Source organism: Arachis stenosperma, chromosome 1 (genome assembly GCF_014773155.1).
Source record: "Arachis stenosperma cultivar V10309 chromosome 1, arast.V10309.gnm1.PFL2, whole genome shotgun sequence".
Lineage (NCBI taxonomy): Eukaryota > Viridiplantae > Streptophyta > Magnoliopsida > Fabales > Fabaceae > Arachis > Arachis stenosperma.
The window spans coordinates 90,416,732-90,433,188 of record NC_080377.1 but is presented as its reverse complement, the minus strand read 5'-3'; the positions used below and the strand labels follow the sequence as shown (position 1 = coordinate 90,433,188).

General features: G+C 37.0%; 1 protein-coding gene across 1 annotated transcript; it reads right to left on the bottom strand.

Annotated features, from left to right (window-relative positions):
* Positions 1 to 9,866: 9,866 nt before the first annotated feature.
* Positions 9,867 to 14,676, bottom strand: LOC130964844 (protein NBR1 homolog). The gene is made up of 7 exons (XM_057889905.1): positions 14,469 to 14,676; positions 12,005 to 13,650; positions 11,779 to 11,899; positions 11,356 to 11,676; positions 11,109 to 11,258; positions 10,365 to 10,970; positions 9,867 to 10,239 (listed from the first exon to the last, which is right to left on the bottom strand). The coding sequence occupies exons 1-7, from the start codon at positions 14,490 to 14,492 to the stop codon at positions 10,144 to 10,146; spliced, it is 2,964 nt and encodes a 987-aa protein (XP_057745888.1). The 5' UTR covers positions 14,493 to 14,676; the 3' UTR covers positions 9,867 to 10,143.
* Positions 14,677 to 16,457: the final 1,781 nt, after the last annotated feature.

Sequence of the window (16,457 nt, the reverse complement as noted above, 5' to 3'; positions counted from 1 at the left end):
CTTGCTTTGATACCATATTAGAATGCAAATTAATCGAGAAACATCAAAAAGCTACTTTCACTAATGAGTAACGCAACTCACAAGTGTAAAGGATCAAGCATCCACCTCTAACACAATAAAAAAAAAAAAACAAACATATATATCAAGAAAAAGAAAAAGAATCAGTCGGTGACATCAGTTCCAGTTGAAACAGAAAATGAAGTAATAAAATTTGACTCTTAATCACTCACCTTTAAGAGCAGAACTGCAGATGCTATAGAATAGCGACCCTGTTAAAATCTTTGTTCATCGTCCCTTAAAGTTTTTCTATATCTACATAATGGTATATTGATTTGAAGTCATAAACTATAAACATTAAAAAAAGTGGAATGGTTGAGTGCTAATAAATCAAACAAAACTATGGATTTCTTTATAGGAAATAGCAGAAATGGGTTCTCAAGGTAAATATTTTGTTCGATTTGAAGCAGAGGCAAGTGTCAACTAATTAATCAAAACAGATGTAAGTAAAAGAGAATAAAAGAAAGATTATAACTGAGGGCTGAAAATATTATGAAGCAGGCAATGAAATTAAACAGCCTTCCCCACAGAAATTGGACCTGAGTGGCTAACCTAACACTGGGGGCCTTCTTCAAAAGGAATATTGAGCCCAGCTGCATCAACTTGAGCCGTGTGTTTTGTTCTTGACAATGAGGATTAAGAACCCTAATTGCCTAAATCAGAGAAAGAGAGGATACAGAACAGAGAATGCTTACCTGGTGACAGAGGATACGACCATGGTGATGAGCGGCGACGGTGAAGAAGAGATGAGCGGCGACGCAACGGCTTGGAGACGGTGCAGCAACTCAGCGACGAGCTCCAGTCGATGGCAGCGCGGCGACAGAGCACAACGGCGGTGAGACATCCCATTCGAGATCCTCGGCGGCGGTACATCAGCCTGGCGGTGGCAGAACGGCGACGGCAACAAGCCCTAGCAGCGGCGGTGGAGCTTCAGCGGCGACGGAGCACCCCTTTCTTCTCTCCCCCATTGCGTTTTCTCTTCCTCGAGCTCTCTCTCTCTCACTGGCATTCGACGACGACGACGGCAGATCCCTAGCCAGTTAGCCGCCGTCGTTCTCTCCTTCCTTCCCTCTCCTCTCTTCTTCTTCCCGTTCTCCCCCTTAGCTTTCTGATTTCTTCGTGTGTGTTGAGTGAGGAGGAGGGTGTGTATTGCGTGAGTGAGGGAGTGAGGGTGATACAGGGCAAACAAAATTTCGCTTAAGTGTTTATTTGGTATTTTAATATTAGGAGACACTTTTGAAGCGCACCCAAAACTTAACAAATGGGTTACTTTTTAAAAGCGCTCCCTTTGATCTAAAAAATGTACTCATAGCTTTTTAGATTTGGCTACGCTTTATAAGTGATATTTAAACTATCTAAGAAGACGCTTTTGAAGTGATGCCTCAATAGTGTTTCCTTTTCTCTTATAAAAGGGCATCATGCGAAAAAGCGTAGCCTATTCTAAGAATAGGCTACGCTTTTTAAATGTAGCTTAAAAAAAGTGTGGCTGAATGGGTATTTTTCTTGTAGTGTGTTTCCTCTCTAGAATTGTGATCTATATCTTGCTTGATTCTATATGTCCATGGTTTAATGTATGCATACACGTATATGATTGAGGCCCTGTTTCACTATAGCTTACATATCCATATGGCATTACCATATTATTACCCTTTGCAATCCCATATTGAGCCTATATCACCCCATTTGTTCTTTATTTTAGCACATCATTAACTCTAAGCGTAAAACAATAAATGTTCCTAATTTGAATCCTTGATTAGCTTAGACTAGTAAGGTGCACATGAATTAAGTGTGGGGAAATTGAAATGGGGAATGCATGTTTAGGGAATTGGGTATTTTATTTTCTTATATGAAAATGTGAAAACAGTTTGAGCACTGCTTCATGCATCTAGCACATTAATCATATGCATTAACTCACTGGAAAAAAAAATGAATAATGAGAAAAGAGAAAAAGAAAAAGAAAAGAGAAAATAAATAAAAAGGGACAAAATGCCCCAAGGTCAATAAGTGAACTAATGCATATGACTTGTACTTAAAAGACATCAGGATGCATGAATTTGTGAAAAAATAGTTAATGGATGGCTAGGTTTTGCATTATAATGACTTGGAATGTCTTAGGTTAGGTGAGAAGTTTAGCTTAATCAAGGATTCAGATTTTAGTCCACTTAGCCAAATACATTCCTACCTTGACCCTAACTCCATTACAACCCTTGAAAAGACCTCTTGATACGTGTACTTGGGCATTAAATTGTGTTGATTGGTAGAAGAAAAGCAAGCTTTAGACAGCAAGATTAGTAGAGAACCGAGAGACTCGACCCTCAAACACTAGAGTGATTAGAGTGTATACACTTCCAGTGAGGGTTCGATGCTCAATTCTGTGTTCTCGGCTTTCATGAGCTTTCTTCTTGCAAGTTTACTTGTATCTTATTGTGTGATTTGAATTAGTTGAATATATTTATGTTGTCTTGGAGAAATTGTTTACTTTTAACCAAGTAGATAGAAGCATTTTAGCATGTAGTTACACTCATATAGACAGGTTGCATTGCATAGGTCTCACCTCTGTCTTCCGTCACTCTTTTGGTTTCCTTGAGCTTAGCATGAGGACATGCTAATGTTTAAGTGTGTGGAGATTGATAAACCACTATTTTATGGTCTATCTTGTGCTAAATTGAGTAGATTTTATCGATCCTTCATACACTAATTCATGTAAACTGCATGGTTTTACAAATCCTTCCTAATTTTGTTCCATGATTGAAAACTTGCTTCCTAAGTCTTTAAATTGTTAATTTTTAATTCTCCTTTATTACCATTCAATGTCGTGATGTGTTTGTGAAGTATTTTCAGGTTTATAGGGCATGAATGGCTTAAAGGATAAAGAGGAAGCATGTCAAAGTGGAAGGAACACAAGAAACTCAAGAGATTAGAAGCGAGGAGCGATGCGCACGCATGGCTGACGCGTGCATGCGCATTGGCGCATTTCACAGCGACGCGTACGCGTGCCAAGCACAAACGACCAGTGACGCGTACGCGTGGCCGACGTGTATGCGTGACAGAGCGTCACGTGCTGCACATATCAGAACTCGCTGGGGGCGAATTCTGGGCTAATTTAGACCCATTTTCAAGCCCAAAAACGTAGACTAGAGGTATGGATGTAGCTGAGACTTTCTCTTTCACCTTTACTTTAGTTTTGTTTTAGTTTTTGAATTCTAGAGAGAAAAAAATCTACTTCTCTTAGGATTCTTACTATTTCTTAGTTTTGCTTTTGGATGGATTTCGAGAGAGCTGCTACTACCTTCGATTGAAGTTTTCATCGTCATAGTTTGCCTTTCTATCACTCTACTCTTTTGTTTTCCATTTAGTTATTTGTACTCATGCTTGTATTTTGTCAATTTTGATTTTATTAATGCAATAAACTATTTTTATATTTAATTTCATTACTTGTTGAATTTCTTTTAATTAAGTATCAGTACCAATTTTAATTTTATTCATTTATTCTAATTACCATGTCTCCTATCTACTCCATTTACATGTTTGTGAAAATTGCATTCATGTTAATGGAGTAGAGCTCCCAACTTGGTTTCGGAGTGGATTAATTGGAAACACTTGAGTTGGAATATTCAAGTATTAATTTGTAATTGGGCTGGCTAACCCATTTTCACTAACTCTAATCCTTCCCAAGGAAGTGATTAGGACTTGTAAATCAGAGTTAGTATTACCTACTTGACTTTCCTTTATTGGTTAGAGGATAACTAAGTGGCAGCAATAACCTTTTGCTATTACACTTGGGAAAATCAACAAGGATAGGAACTCCAATTAATCTTCTCCTAGCCAAGGCCTTTTATTTCAAATATATAACATCTTTTGTCATTATTTCTTGCTTTAATTAATAGCCATTTATTTTCCCCTTCCCAATTCTAAAATTTCTCAAAAAATTCCTGACCAATAAATGGCACCCTGTGTCAACTCTTTGGGAAATCACCTTGGAATTCTATCACAGTTATTTAATTTTAATTGTGACACACTTTTAAATTGATAGTGGAAATTTCGTCGATTAAGACTGTACTGACAACGCTGTTTTTATTAGAAATTCTTAACCGGTATTTTTTCATCCATCAGTACACATATGATTACTAAAGAGATTATACTTCCTTTTCCAATGTTGGTTTTGTGAAGAAGATTGTGGAGTGGACTATGCCTTGTTTGAATAGGGAATGTGTTGAAGAAAACTGGAAGTGCTTGGTTTATGCAATGGAAGAAATTTCATTATTTGCAAATGTTTTTTGTATTATTTAGAAAGGAAAAAAATTAATTTTTAGATTAAAAAAATTCAATTTAAAAAAAAGGTAAAAATTTGGGTTTTTGTATGTAAAAAAATTGATTTTTGTGTAAAAATGATTTTTGGGTGTAAAAACCAATTTTTTGGTATAAAAACCAATTTTTTGGTGTAAAAGTAAAAACCCATTTTTTGATATAAAAACTGGTTTTTTATTCAAAACCGATTTTTTTATATAAAAGCTGGTTTTTTTAAACCGATTTTTATTTTAATAATTGGTTAAAAACCAGTTTTTAAATTTCCTAATCGGTTAATAACCGATTTTGTCATGTAAAACTAATTTGGTTAATTAACCTAAACTAAATATTTGGTTAACGAAAAATAGGTTTGATTTTTGGACTATCCATAACGATGTACAACACTAATGAGCATTATGGACTAAGCAAGTAATGATTGATTAATTGTTCTAGTTAGACAAGTTGAAATGAGAGTTTTGAGGATCAAATAGCATAATTGGCAATAAATTAAGAAAAGCAAATAGTGAATGGTTGAGAAAACGGTATGAGGATTGAATTATGGCTTTGGAGATGTTTAAATGTCCGGATTAATATTCAATGTCAACTACCTAGATCATATAATGATTTAGTTTATGGCAAACCCTAATTGATTGAATTCCTATTCCTAAGTAATTCAAACTCCTCCAATCCAACCAACCGTCAATTCCTTGATCAATCAATTGTATTAGAGGGTTAAGTCCAATTTCTGATTTATCAACCACACAAACCCTAAAAACCCAAAAATGATATAGTTATATGTCACGTACCACATTAAGTCCAGATAATTAAGGAATTGTGAGAATGGGTTTCAAGCTATAATTCTAATTATATAACATTTCTAAGATTCAAGGGAATTCAAGTTAGATTAGAGTTATTTTCTAATACACACTAATCCATAGGATCAAGAACGAAACCAATTCTTAAATATAAATCATTGCATTAATAAATAGTAGAAGAACAAATAGTTATAAATCCATCAAAGTAAATAGATCTCCTAACATTAACAATGGAGGTTTAGCGACTCATTGTGTGGAGAAAACCCTAGGAGAAAAACTGTAAATTACGGAATGAAAAATTAAGAGAAAACATTGTCCCCACGAGGGCGAATATCTATCCTATTTATAGTCCTAATTGAAATTAATTTAAAACTTAAATTAAAACCTAATGAATATTTTTCTAATTCTTTATTTGATTTGAAATCAAATCATAAAGCCTTCCATTGATTTTTATTGCACGTGTGGTCCCCCTTCAAAATCTCGCTATCGGCGCTAAACGCCAGGTACTAGGTGTTTGGCACCACTTATGCAGTGAGCTTTGCACACCAACCAAAGGTCCTTGCGCTAAATGCCAGTGAGTGGGCATTTAGCGCCCAACATCCATAAAGTCTTGCCTAATTTACGAGGCCCTCGGCACTAAACGTCGAGTCGTAGTGTTTAGCACCACTTGTCCAGAGAAGAATTGGCCTTGTTAAGCTTGCTCAGTCATGCATACGCGTAGCATATGCGTACGTATGACTTCTCTTATTGTGCCAATGATGTGTACGCATGAGCCTCCTTTGCTTCTTCTTGCATTTTTCACTAATTCTTCATCCGAATGCTACCTGAAATCAACAAATAACCATAGAAGCTCAAAGTAGCATCCAATGGGGACTAATCCACTAAAATCCTCTAACAAATCAATATAATGCCATATAAATCATACAGAAAAGATACTAATGATGCTCACGCATCAGTATCCTCGGTGGTAGTCGCAGTATAGACTCTTGTTGCCGCTTGTCCGTTCCTTCAGTTGTCCAGCCTTCGAGAGGATGCCTCATTCCGCTATCTGGTGATAGATTTTGGTGATTGGGGCTGGTAGGGGTTTGTAGTTTGTGAATTTTCCCACCCTAAGTGGCCAGTTCGGGGCAGTGGATTTGAAGTGTTCTTTTGGGGAATCTATTGATGGTGGATTTCTACAAAGTATTGTGCTGCTGTTTATTAGCGGGTATGACTTGGCTGACCTCTTCGCCATTTATGTATTCTCTTGCAATGTTTTAGATTTCGTGCATGGTCTAGACTGGTTTGGTGGTTAGGTGCTTCCTGAAGTCTTTGTTCATGAGGTCATTGGTCAGACAAAGACTGGCTTCCAAGTCCGTAAGTCCATCGACTGTTAGGCACTTATCATTGAACATGTCGAGGTATTTCCTCGTGGATTCATCCTCTCTTTTAGTCTTTTTGAGTAGGTTGATCGGATGTTTTTCTTTGGTGATCCTGGTAGTGAACTCTGCCATAAACATCCTGGACACATCGTCAAAACTGGCTATGGAGCCATTGAGGAGTGTGTTGACCCATTTGATCGGGGGTCGGCTAGGGTTATCGGAAAGGCCCTACATTGAACCGCATCGGTGGCTCCCTCTAGGTTCATCCTGGCTTCAAAGGTCGTAAGGTACACTTGTGGGTCCTTCGTCCCATCGTATTTCATATCGGTAGGCTTGTTGAAGCTCTTTGGGAGTTTGGCTTTCAAAATTTTCTCAGTGAAATAGGGTGGCTCCCATTATCATATGCTCACTTCATGTTCGCTTGGCATCCCGACAGTGGCCTTGATCATCCTCATCGCGTCGACATTTCAGATCCTTGGATACCCTACGGTATGAAATAAAATAAGTTTTTAAGAAAAATCCTACATCAATTAACCAAAATCTGGAAATTATATGCAACAATTCCTCTTTTATCCTTATTTCACAGTAGTGGCATTAGCTCCGACTGTTTCCCGTGGCAGCATCAACCACAAACACAGCATGCAATAACGGTACTCAACTCTATGACATTAAATACCTTAAAATCTTTAACAAACTCTAATAGAATACTAACGGCAAGGGTTTCGAACAAGAAAGTTTACTATAACTAAGGAAGAATGGCGAAATAGAGCAGCAGTAGCTCCGACGGTGGTTTTAGCAACAATAGTACCATATGATGACTAGAATCAAGACGACGCAACCTGTAGCAGCAACAGTGGTGAACGGCTCCTCTTCCATCGCGCTTCTCCATGCGGACCCAATGGTGGCAACATTAGCGATTCTCGACGGCAATGGAGCAGTTCAGAATGGCAAACAGCGGCGGAGGAGCTCGACAACGATAAGGTATCCCTCTTCCTCTCCCTGGCCATGCATTTTCTATCTCTCTCTTCGCGAGCTCCCTCTCTCTTCGAAGCCTGCAACAACGACGGCGCATGGCAGTGACGAGGACGGTCGGGTTCCCCTCCAGTGACGGCGATAATGCTACTTCTTCTATCTCTGGCTCGTTCTCACTCCTCTCCTCCGCGAACTCTCTCTCTCTTCTTTGCGCTTGATGGATCGACAGCGGTGTCCCTCCTTGTCGGTGCCATCTCTTCCTCTCCTCTCTTCTCCTCTTCGCTGTTGTGTGTGTTGCATGGGTGGAGTGTTGAGTGAGTGTGTCCGTGTGTGTGTGTTTTGGGTGAAAGGGGAGTTGGCGGCCGGGTGAAAGGGTTAAGGTTAGAGTTGTGTATTTAGGAATTAGGGTTTTTAGAATTAGTTTAAACAAAGTGTAGTGTAGAGTATTAATTAAGAACCAAATATAGTTCAATATAATTACTTTTGATAACACTACTTACCAACTTACAAATTATTTTCAAATAAGTACTCTAATTTAAAATTAAAAATAATTAAATTAATTTTCTCTTATTCATCAAATTAAATTAACAAATCTTCATTATTTTTCAATTACTAAAACTTTAAATTTTATATTAGAAAATGTCCAATTATTATGGAATTTATATAAATCCTAATTAATTTTAAACTCAAAGTCAAGTCTCGTCACTTTAATTTAATTATTTTTGGTAAATAATTTTCTAAGAATAAGATCATAAATAAATATATTAATTCACAAATAACATATTATTTAATTTCTAAAAATTCGATGTCTTACATCCTATCCCACTTACAAAAAGTTTCGTTCTCGAAAATTGCTATACTAACTTTACTTTTAAACATATTAGAGAAGAAGCAAAAAAATTTTTAGCATATATAATTTCAAATACTGAAAAAATCATATGGCATAAATATAGAGAAAAAGTCTAATATGAAGCAAAAGCTACAAAATAGGCTTAATCCAAAAGATTACATGATTTTATCATTAAACTTGAGATGGAAGTATAATATGGCAAAAGGTTATAAAATAGATTGGTGTGAAAACTAATATTTGCACGCTGGTCTCGTGCCAACCCTTAGAGCTTCAACTTCCCAAACTTCAATATAACTTATCTTCACAACCTCTTGTACGTCGCACACTTACAAGTTTCACCTCCCTCATCGACAAGTTGTGTCCCAAAGAAATAACACATCGCTTACTATTTATGGAATCACACGTTACACTAAAACAAACTCGAGTTTATTCGAAGGAATACTAAACTCAAGAGGACAAACAACACGAACGGTATTCGCGAGAAATCGGAAGGATACCTTTTATTGCGATCAAGCAAGGTCATAGAAAAATAACGAAATGCACCAAAATAAGAATTAAATGCATCTCAAGAATAGAATCTAAATCAAGAAACTTTTATAAAAACAATAAAGCATATCAAATCATAACAAATTCTAACCGATTCAAGGAAGTAAAAGTTTTATTCTTTTTCAATAAATACACTAAATATATCAAAAACTTTAATTTTTTTATATTTTAAAAAAAATAATATATAAATCATAGCACATGTAACATATAAGAGCATCTTAGTAACCCTATAATAGTGTGGTTCAACGGTTTCTTCTAATAGTAAGAATCTAAGATTATTAGAAGAAATCACCTCCCGTACGCCGTACGGATACGTAATTTAGTTTTTGGGAGCAAAATAATTAGAAGAATGGCTAACAATAGGCCCAGACCCATCTGTACAAAATGGGGTTATTCTGCAATTATTGATTTTCTTAGATACCATTAATTAAATTGTAGCCATTGAAAAGGCTTTTCTGAAAATGTTCAAAAAGAACGGGAAACCTATGCACACACTTTGGTCAGTAGTAACAGGTTCATCATTAACCTCATTTAGCCAAGTGCAGATTAAAACTCACCGGTCCTTCGACTTATATTTGGGACATATGCTCCATAAGCCAACCCATGATCCTCTTTATTATTTGTCAAAATTAGAGGATCCATACCCCCAAGATGTTGCAAATCTATAACCGTAAAAAGCTTCTTCGGTCAGTCCCCCAGAATATTCTTTAACTACCTCCTCCTCCTCCTTAAACTAATAATAATAATAATAATAATAATAATAATAATAATAATAACAACTACGAGATTTTTAAGCATGATGGTTTAAAATCTTGTAATTATATAAATAAGTAGATGATGGAGTTGTTTCTTTTTAATTATTCTGCGAGAGCTACTGATAAGTAGAGCCTCTAATTATATGAAAAAGCTCATATACATAAGATACACATGACAGTTATATGAAGGTTAGAACTCAGAAGATATATAGAAACAAGACCAGACCAAAAAAAAAAGATATATACATATAAGCTTAATATAATATATACATATTAAAGCAAAGTCAACATCATACATAATCTTGTCCGGGGGGGAAAAAAATTCATAATACATAACCCCAAAATAACCAAAAGCTGTTGTAAATAGCACGACAGCGCAACTTCAAGTAAGATCTAAGGAGATAATTAAAAGTACCTGGCGAATATATATAGTAGCATGATTGACACTTATTTTGTTTATTAGTATTAGCATATATATATAAGAAATACTTCAGATAAGCCTATTCTCCTCCATTGATTAAATCCATAACAACGCGCTTGATGCTTCCATTATTCTTCTTGAGCAGCCTCTTGTTCATCTCGTTGTCACGGAATCCCTACATTTATAACACCGTATCGCTAATCAAAACTATATCTAGTCCATAATCATAGAAGCAATCAAGGAAATCAGATAATAAACACCAAGATAAATTAGAAAGTCAAGAAGCAAAGCAACGCTTACCATCTCTTGCAGCTCCTCAAGGATAGGGTCCCACTCAGAAACACCGCAGAGATCATCCACAGACTGCTCCAGATTGTACTCGTTCATCCTCAAGATCTCTTTATTCAAGTCAACCTGCTTGAAACCCATCTCCTCCAGTTCTTTAAGGAGTGTCTCTTCAACAGAACCATTTCCTCCCAATCCCATGGATGTTGACTGTGTATCGACAGCCGAGAATTGCTGATCAGACGTTGCAGTTGGGGCTGTTTCAGATAAATCAATAATGGGATAGGAAGCATCTGAAGATGTTGCAGCAGTTGCAGGGGCTGAGGCACAATAAGCAGCAGCTGAAGAAATTGCAGGAGAGGATGCAACGGGGCCAACAAATGTAGCATCAACAGGGAGGAGTCTATTTTCCAGTTCCTGCCTTGGTTGTTTATCAGCCATTGGATTCACAGCTTTGGTGGGAGCAATACGATTCAGGTTTTGAAGAAATGCATCATCCTCAAGAGGTTGAACATTAATATCTATAGTTTGGGGCCCTCCAGAGCCACCAACATCAAGAGGAACATTCAGGTTCAGACCTTGAGAGCTATCATAAAAAGAATCCTTGAGGGAAGCATCAACCTGCATGTACAATAATGAAAGGAAGAAGATATATTATCAAACCAATAGAAACTAGCACTTCACAGTAAGCTCTCCCAGCAAAATGTATAAAGAAAATCACCATGAAGTTAAAAAATCACAAAAGCATAGTCATTTCACCTGAATGAGTACCCAAACACGCTGGCCAAATTTGTGTCCAGATGGAGATGCCATCCTCCAGTATGAAACATAACGACCAGGAAGCTGCGGTGCTCTAAAGTCAACTGCAATGTCAAGCTCCTTGTCAGCAGGAACACCTTCCTCAGGAACCTGGGATGTTTAATCAAAGAGCACTCAAAACACTGCCATGCAAATAAATATCTCAAAAAAGAATAAAAGAGATTAAACCATGGGAGTTTCAGCAAACCTCTAAGTAAACTGAATGAGACTCAGATAAGTGATCTCCTCCAATCCAAACTAGTTGAGACCCCTTGGGCCACACTACAGTGCCATTGTTGCGCATCCGCCAGATTTTTGTAAATGTAGTAGATGGAGCCATCATTGTACCATCTATCACATTGACGTCCAAAACAAATCGACTATCCAGCTTTGGCTTTACATGTTTGGTGACCTCCCTGAACAAAGCCTCTGGTCTAAAAGCATGTGGCGATGTTGGGGAACCCATCAGAGGTGGTTGCATCACTAAAGGTCTTGGCATTGGTGGCCCCATAAAACAAGATGGCTGCACCTGAAGGAAAGAAAAAAAGATAAGAAATAGACATGAATGTATCATAACAAAAAACAAAGAAAACGTAAAAGATAGATGTATAAATGGCAGAATTATTAATACATGTTCATATGCACCCGAGGAGAATGGTGGGGAATGATACACAGGACGGTCTATTTTGATATAATCCATCTCATTGCCCATTTTAATGAAGCAGATGCTGCAGAGATCATAATTTTCTTTCCTGCAGAAAACAACAAAACCATGGTAACAAACCTCAAAAGGCTATTTTATCATATACATATGTAAGGAGCTTTTAAAAATCATCAGACTTAAAATCCATACTAACACTTTGGATTTAAAGCGAGGTCCAGTAATGGGATAGACACCACAACCATCACAGCGAACTCCTTTGTGGAACATGCCACTAGCCTCGGCGGAATTTGGGCTCTTTTTCATTGAGCGAAAAAATTGCCTTCTGAGTTGGGATGATGATTCAGGATGCACTCCCATAAACGGATAATAATAGGAAGGAGTATAATTTGGAGGTATCTGGGTTGGGAAGTTACTAAGAGCAGCATTAATTGGAGATACCCCCATACTTTCATCCTTGCTACTTGAACTAACATCAGTACACTTTTTACCCTTCTTGCCATCACCATCAGGGACTGCTGGTGCAATTGGTGTAGCATTCATATCAGTGGTGTGAGATGCACCGGGATCACTGGGAAGTATATTGAGATCAACTGGGGCAACTCCTGGCACAAAACCTTTATCTGGATTTCCAGCTCCCACCTGTTGCCCAGCAGTAGAAGTGGAATCCACCTGGACAGACTCTGATCTCCTTGCTTCAGAAGGAACAGATCCTCTTGGAATGCCATTCTGTGAATTTACACCAGCTGAAACATGAGCCTGGAAATAAGGACTTGGAATTCCCATTTTGGAAATGGAATCTGCAATATTAGCAGCCACTGGTCCGTAAGACAGCAAGTCGGTTGTAAACTTAGAAACAGCATCGCACAGGTTCTCTGGCAGAGACTTCAGAGAATCTGGAGTAACAACCATAGCTACAGATTTAGCTACATTTTCAGATTCCACCGTTTGGCTAGCATTGGAAGCTGCAACCCCAGATGTAGAACCTGCATCTCTTGCCTTGGGAGAGGAAGATTTTCCAGGGAGACCATTTTTTGAACTTGAAGCAGCTGCAGCAATAGCCTGCCATTTTTTGAACGAAAAATTTGCTGTTTTGGAAGCTGAATCAACAGCCTGAGCAATCACCGGGCTTGAAGTAAGCAACTCAGTAATTAACTTGGAAACAGATTCCCGCAGGGGCTCTGGGACAGAATTCAAAGCATCATGAGCTATAACAAGAGGTACAGCTCTAGATGCATTTTCAGCCTCTACCTGTTGATTGGCATCAGATGAAGTTGGGTTCCCAGTCACTGAGGCTTTGACAACAGGTGTAGCTCCACTTGCATTTTCAGTATCCACCTGTTGACTGCCATTGGCAGAAGTTGCATTCCCAGTTGTAACTCTTGATTTTGCTAACTTCTGAAGAACCTCAGACATCGGCTCTGTCCCAAATTTTCCATTTTCAGACTCAGCAGGTTGACTATTGGCTTTGGAAGATCTCACTCGTATAATCCGCCGTGGACCTCTTGCTGTGGAGGAAGAATTTTCATGATCGCTACTTTTTAAGGTAGTGTCACTTCCGCTGGAAGTGAAGCTGGAACATGACTTAGCACCACTGTCATTGCTGATATGCACATCAATTCTCAAGAATTTCAGGCGCTGCTTCATTGCATCATGCAAATCATCATCATCCACAAGTGTCACCAAGTCGCCATCTTCATCAACATACTTAAGCTCAAAGTTTGCATCAGAAGTTAAATTGAAAAGAGAAAGTATCTTGGCCCTCAAACCAGCCATGTCAAAATCCAGGTGATTATCAGTGACGCCAGCAGTGAATCGCCGGAGGGTATCTCCATACTTGACCTGCATAGCAAGAAGCGATGTCAAAGAAAAGTGATAACGGAATTATTCAGAAACAAAATGGAGACCAGCTATGATATATTAAAGGCAACATGCAAAATTTTTTATAAACAGTCTTACACAATAATTGTTGATGAAATCAGACTTGATAAAATAGCAAGTGCTATGTTTAATGTTACAACCTAACTCAAAAAACGCAGTGAATATTCACACAAGTTAAAAGGAAAAACACATAAGGAGTAAATATTTCAAATGACAAAAGGATCTCCTAGGTCCTAGCCCATAACCCACCTCCTCAAACAAACCAAAGTAGAAATAACATAAAAGGGCATGCACTCATCGAGCAATGCATACAAAATTTACTTGAGTTTTCGTTTACGCCCTGTTTAGAACACAAATTGTTCCTGGACAACACCAAATTACTCATACCAAAACCAGAATAATTGATTGGGGTTTCAATTCCATTCTTCTTTTCGAAAACTCCGCAAATACGAAGAGTTATATATAAAATTACAACCCCCAGCTCCGATCATCAAAACAAAATCATCAAAAGCAGAATCAGAATGGTACGCATGTCAACTATCAGATAACAGAGCCCGTAACAGCATCGAAAACAAATCAAAAGCAATTTAATCGGTTGACAACGTCATGTAAACCACACGATCAACTATGCTTCTTACATGAATCGATGAATAACTAAAAACAGTGCCATCAGAAACCATAGATAATGGTAAACGGAAGTGAATATCATGATTCCAGACCAAATAAGCAAACGGAGTAAAAGGAAACAGAGAAATCAAAGGGGAAATAAGAATGCGAACCTTGATCACTTGAGTAGACTCCATGGCTCCAGAGAAAAGAAGCGTAGCAGTTCCGAAAGACGAAATGGTAAAACCCTAACCCTAATCGGACGAGAAAACTCGGAGCAAGATAGAAGAGCAGATTGGAATTTAAGAGTGTTATCGAACCCGTACAATGCTTTGCTCGCTTTTACGAGTGGAACATATATACTGAGATGTGGCTTTGTGAGCAAGAAATTTTCATTATCGATTTTCTTTTTTAATTTTTTTTTCTTTTGAAAAATCAAACAAACAACTTCTTCGCAAAGTTAACTATGGGACCCGCATATTTTTTTAAGCATTTTTAATAGTTTTTATTATTATTTAATCAATATAAATATTAAATTATTTTTAATAAATACATTTTAGTAATTTATATGTCTAAATTTTAAAAAATATAGATACAAATTGTATTGATTTGATATGTAAAATACTAATAAATATAAATATAAATTATATTTTTTGTATACACAATTTTTGTAAATATGAGTATAAATTATTATTAATTATTAACCAAAAATAATATGTTTTAGTAATGTAACATTACTTATTTTTTAAGATAATAATGTTCATGATGATATCATCTTGCAATTATACAAATTTTATTCCTTTAGTTTTGTATTTGTATACCAATAAAGCTACACCCGAAATTTTGCTGGCTAAGGCTCAATCAAGTTACATATCTATGTGCTTCTTTTTTCAACAACGTCATCATCTTCTTACTCTTCTTCTCATCCTCCTCCTTACTCGCGTTTCTTCTTCTTCTCCTAATTTTTTTCTAATTCTTCTTCTTTTTCTTCATCATCATTGTTTTTTTTCTTCTCTTGTTTGATTTATTCTCCTCTTTTTCTCTCCTTCTCTTTCATTATTATCATCATCGTCAACATCTTTTTCATCTTCTCTTTTTATATATATTTAAAAAATTAGAGCACATAAATTTGATACATAACACAAAATTTTTGGTGTACAGTGCAGAAATATTAATGTGTGGCACATAAATTTTTGAAAGATTATATGTTAAAATTATTAACACCCAACCAACAAAATACATGAGCATGTTGTGATAAGATTGCCTGAGGTGGATGTCCATTATCCATAAAACTTGGGTTATTAAGAATGATTGTATTTAATAAAGTTTGAAAAGAGTGTCCTTCATACGTGTATAAATAGTAGTAGAATATGAAGCATATGACGCACAATAGTAACAATAAAATCACTTCTCTCCTTCTTCATATATTATTTCTGTAAACCCCGAATAATTAGTAAATAATTAACTAATAAATTAATTAGTAATCAAGCAAATTAGGAAACAAAATTTTATAGTTTAATGAGATAGAGAAAACTAAAACAAGAATTTTGACACTAATTTTAAAGAATTTGGCCCAAGATTGGGCCGAATGGGCCGAACCGGTCTAATCAGGCCCGAAATGGGCCCAAGGCCCAACCTACAACCCATTAATCAAATGTGCTTCAGCTTCTTTCATCCCAAACCAATGAAACACGTTCCTGGAAAGCGAGAGCAAGGAAGAAGGGTTTCAAACCCTTAAATCCATTCAAACCTCCATAACTTCTCGCTCCGAGCTCCAATTGCCGCACCGTTTACGACAACGTGACCACCGCGTCAAGCTCTACGATTCTACCGGAACAATTTCATAGGTAAGCCACAATCTCACCTCAGTTTTTCTACCCCCTTTGAATTTTGAAATTGTGAGCATCTATGTTGAGTTTTTGTTGAATTTGGTATTCAAGGTTCGATTTAGCTTGCGGAGCTTGTCGGGCTTGGAATATTTTGTCCGTGGGTACGGTAAGGATCAATAACCCTAGTCAATTCCTTGATTTAGTATGTTAGGTATTGAAATTGGGTATGTATGTGTTATATACATGAATTAGGTTTGTGTGTATGTAATTGGAGTTTGAATTGTGGACATTGGGATCTTGGTGGAGTTTGGGAGACCTTGCTTCGGAGACTTT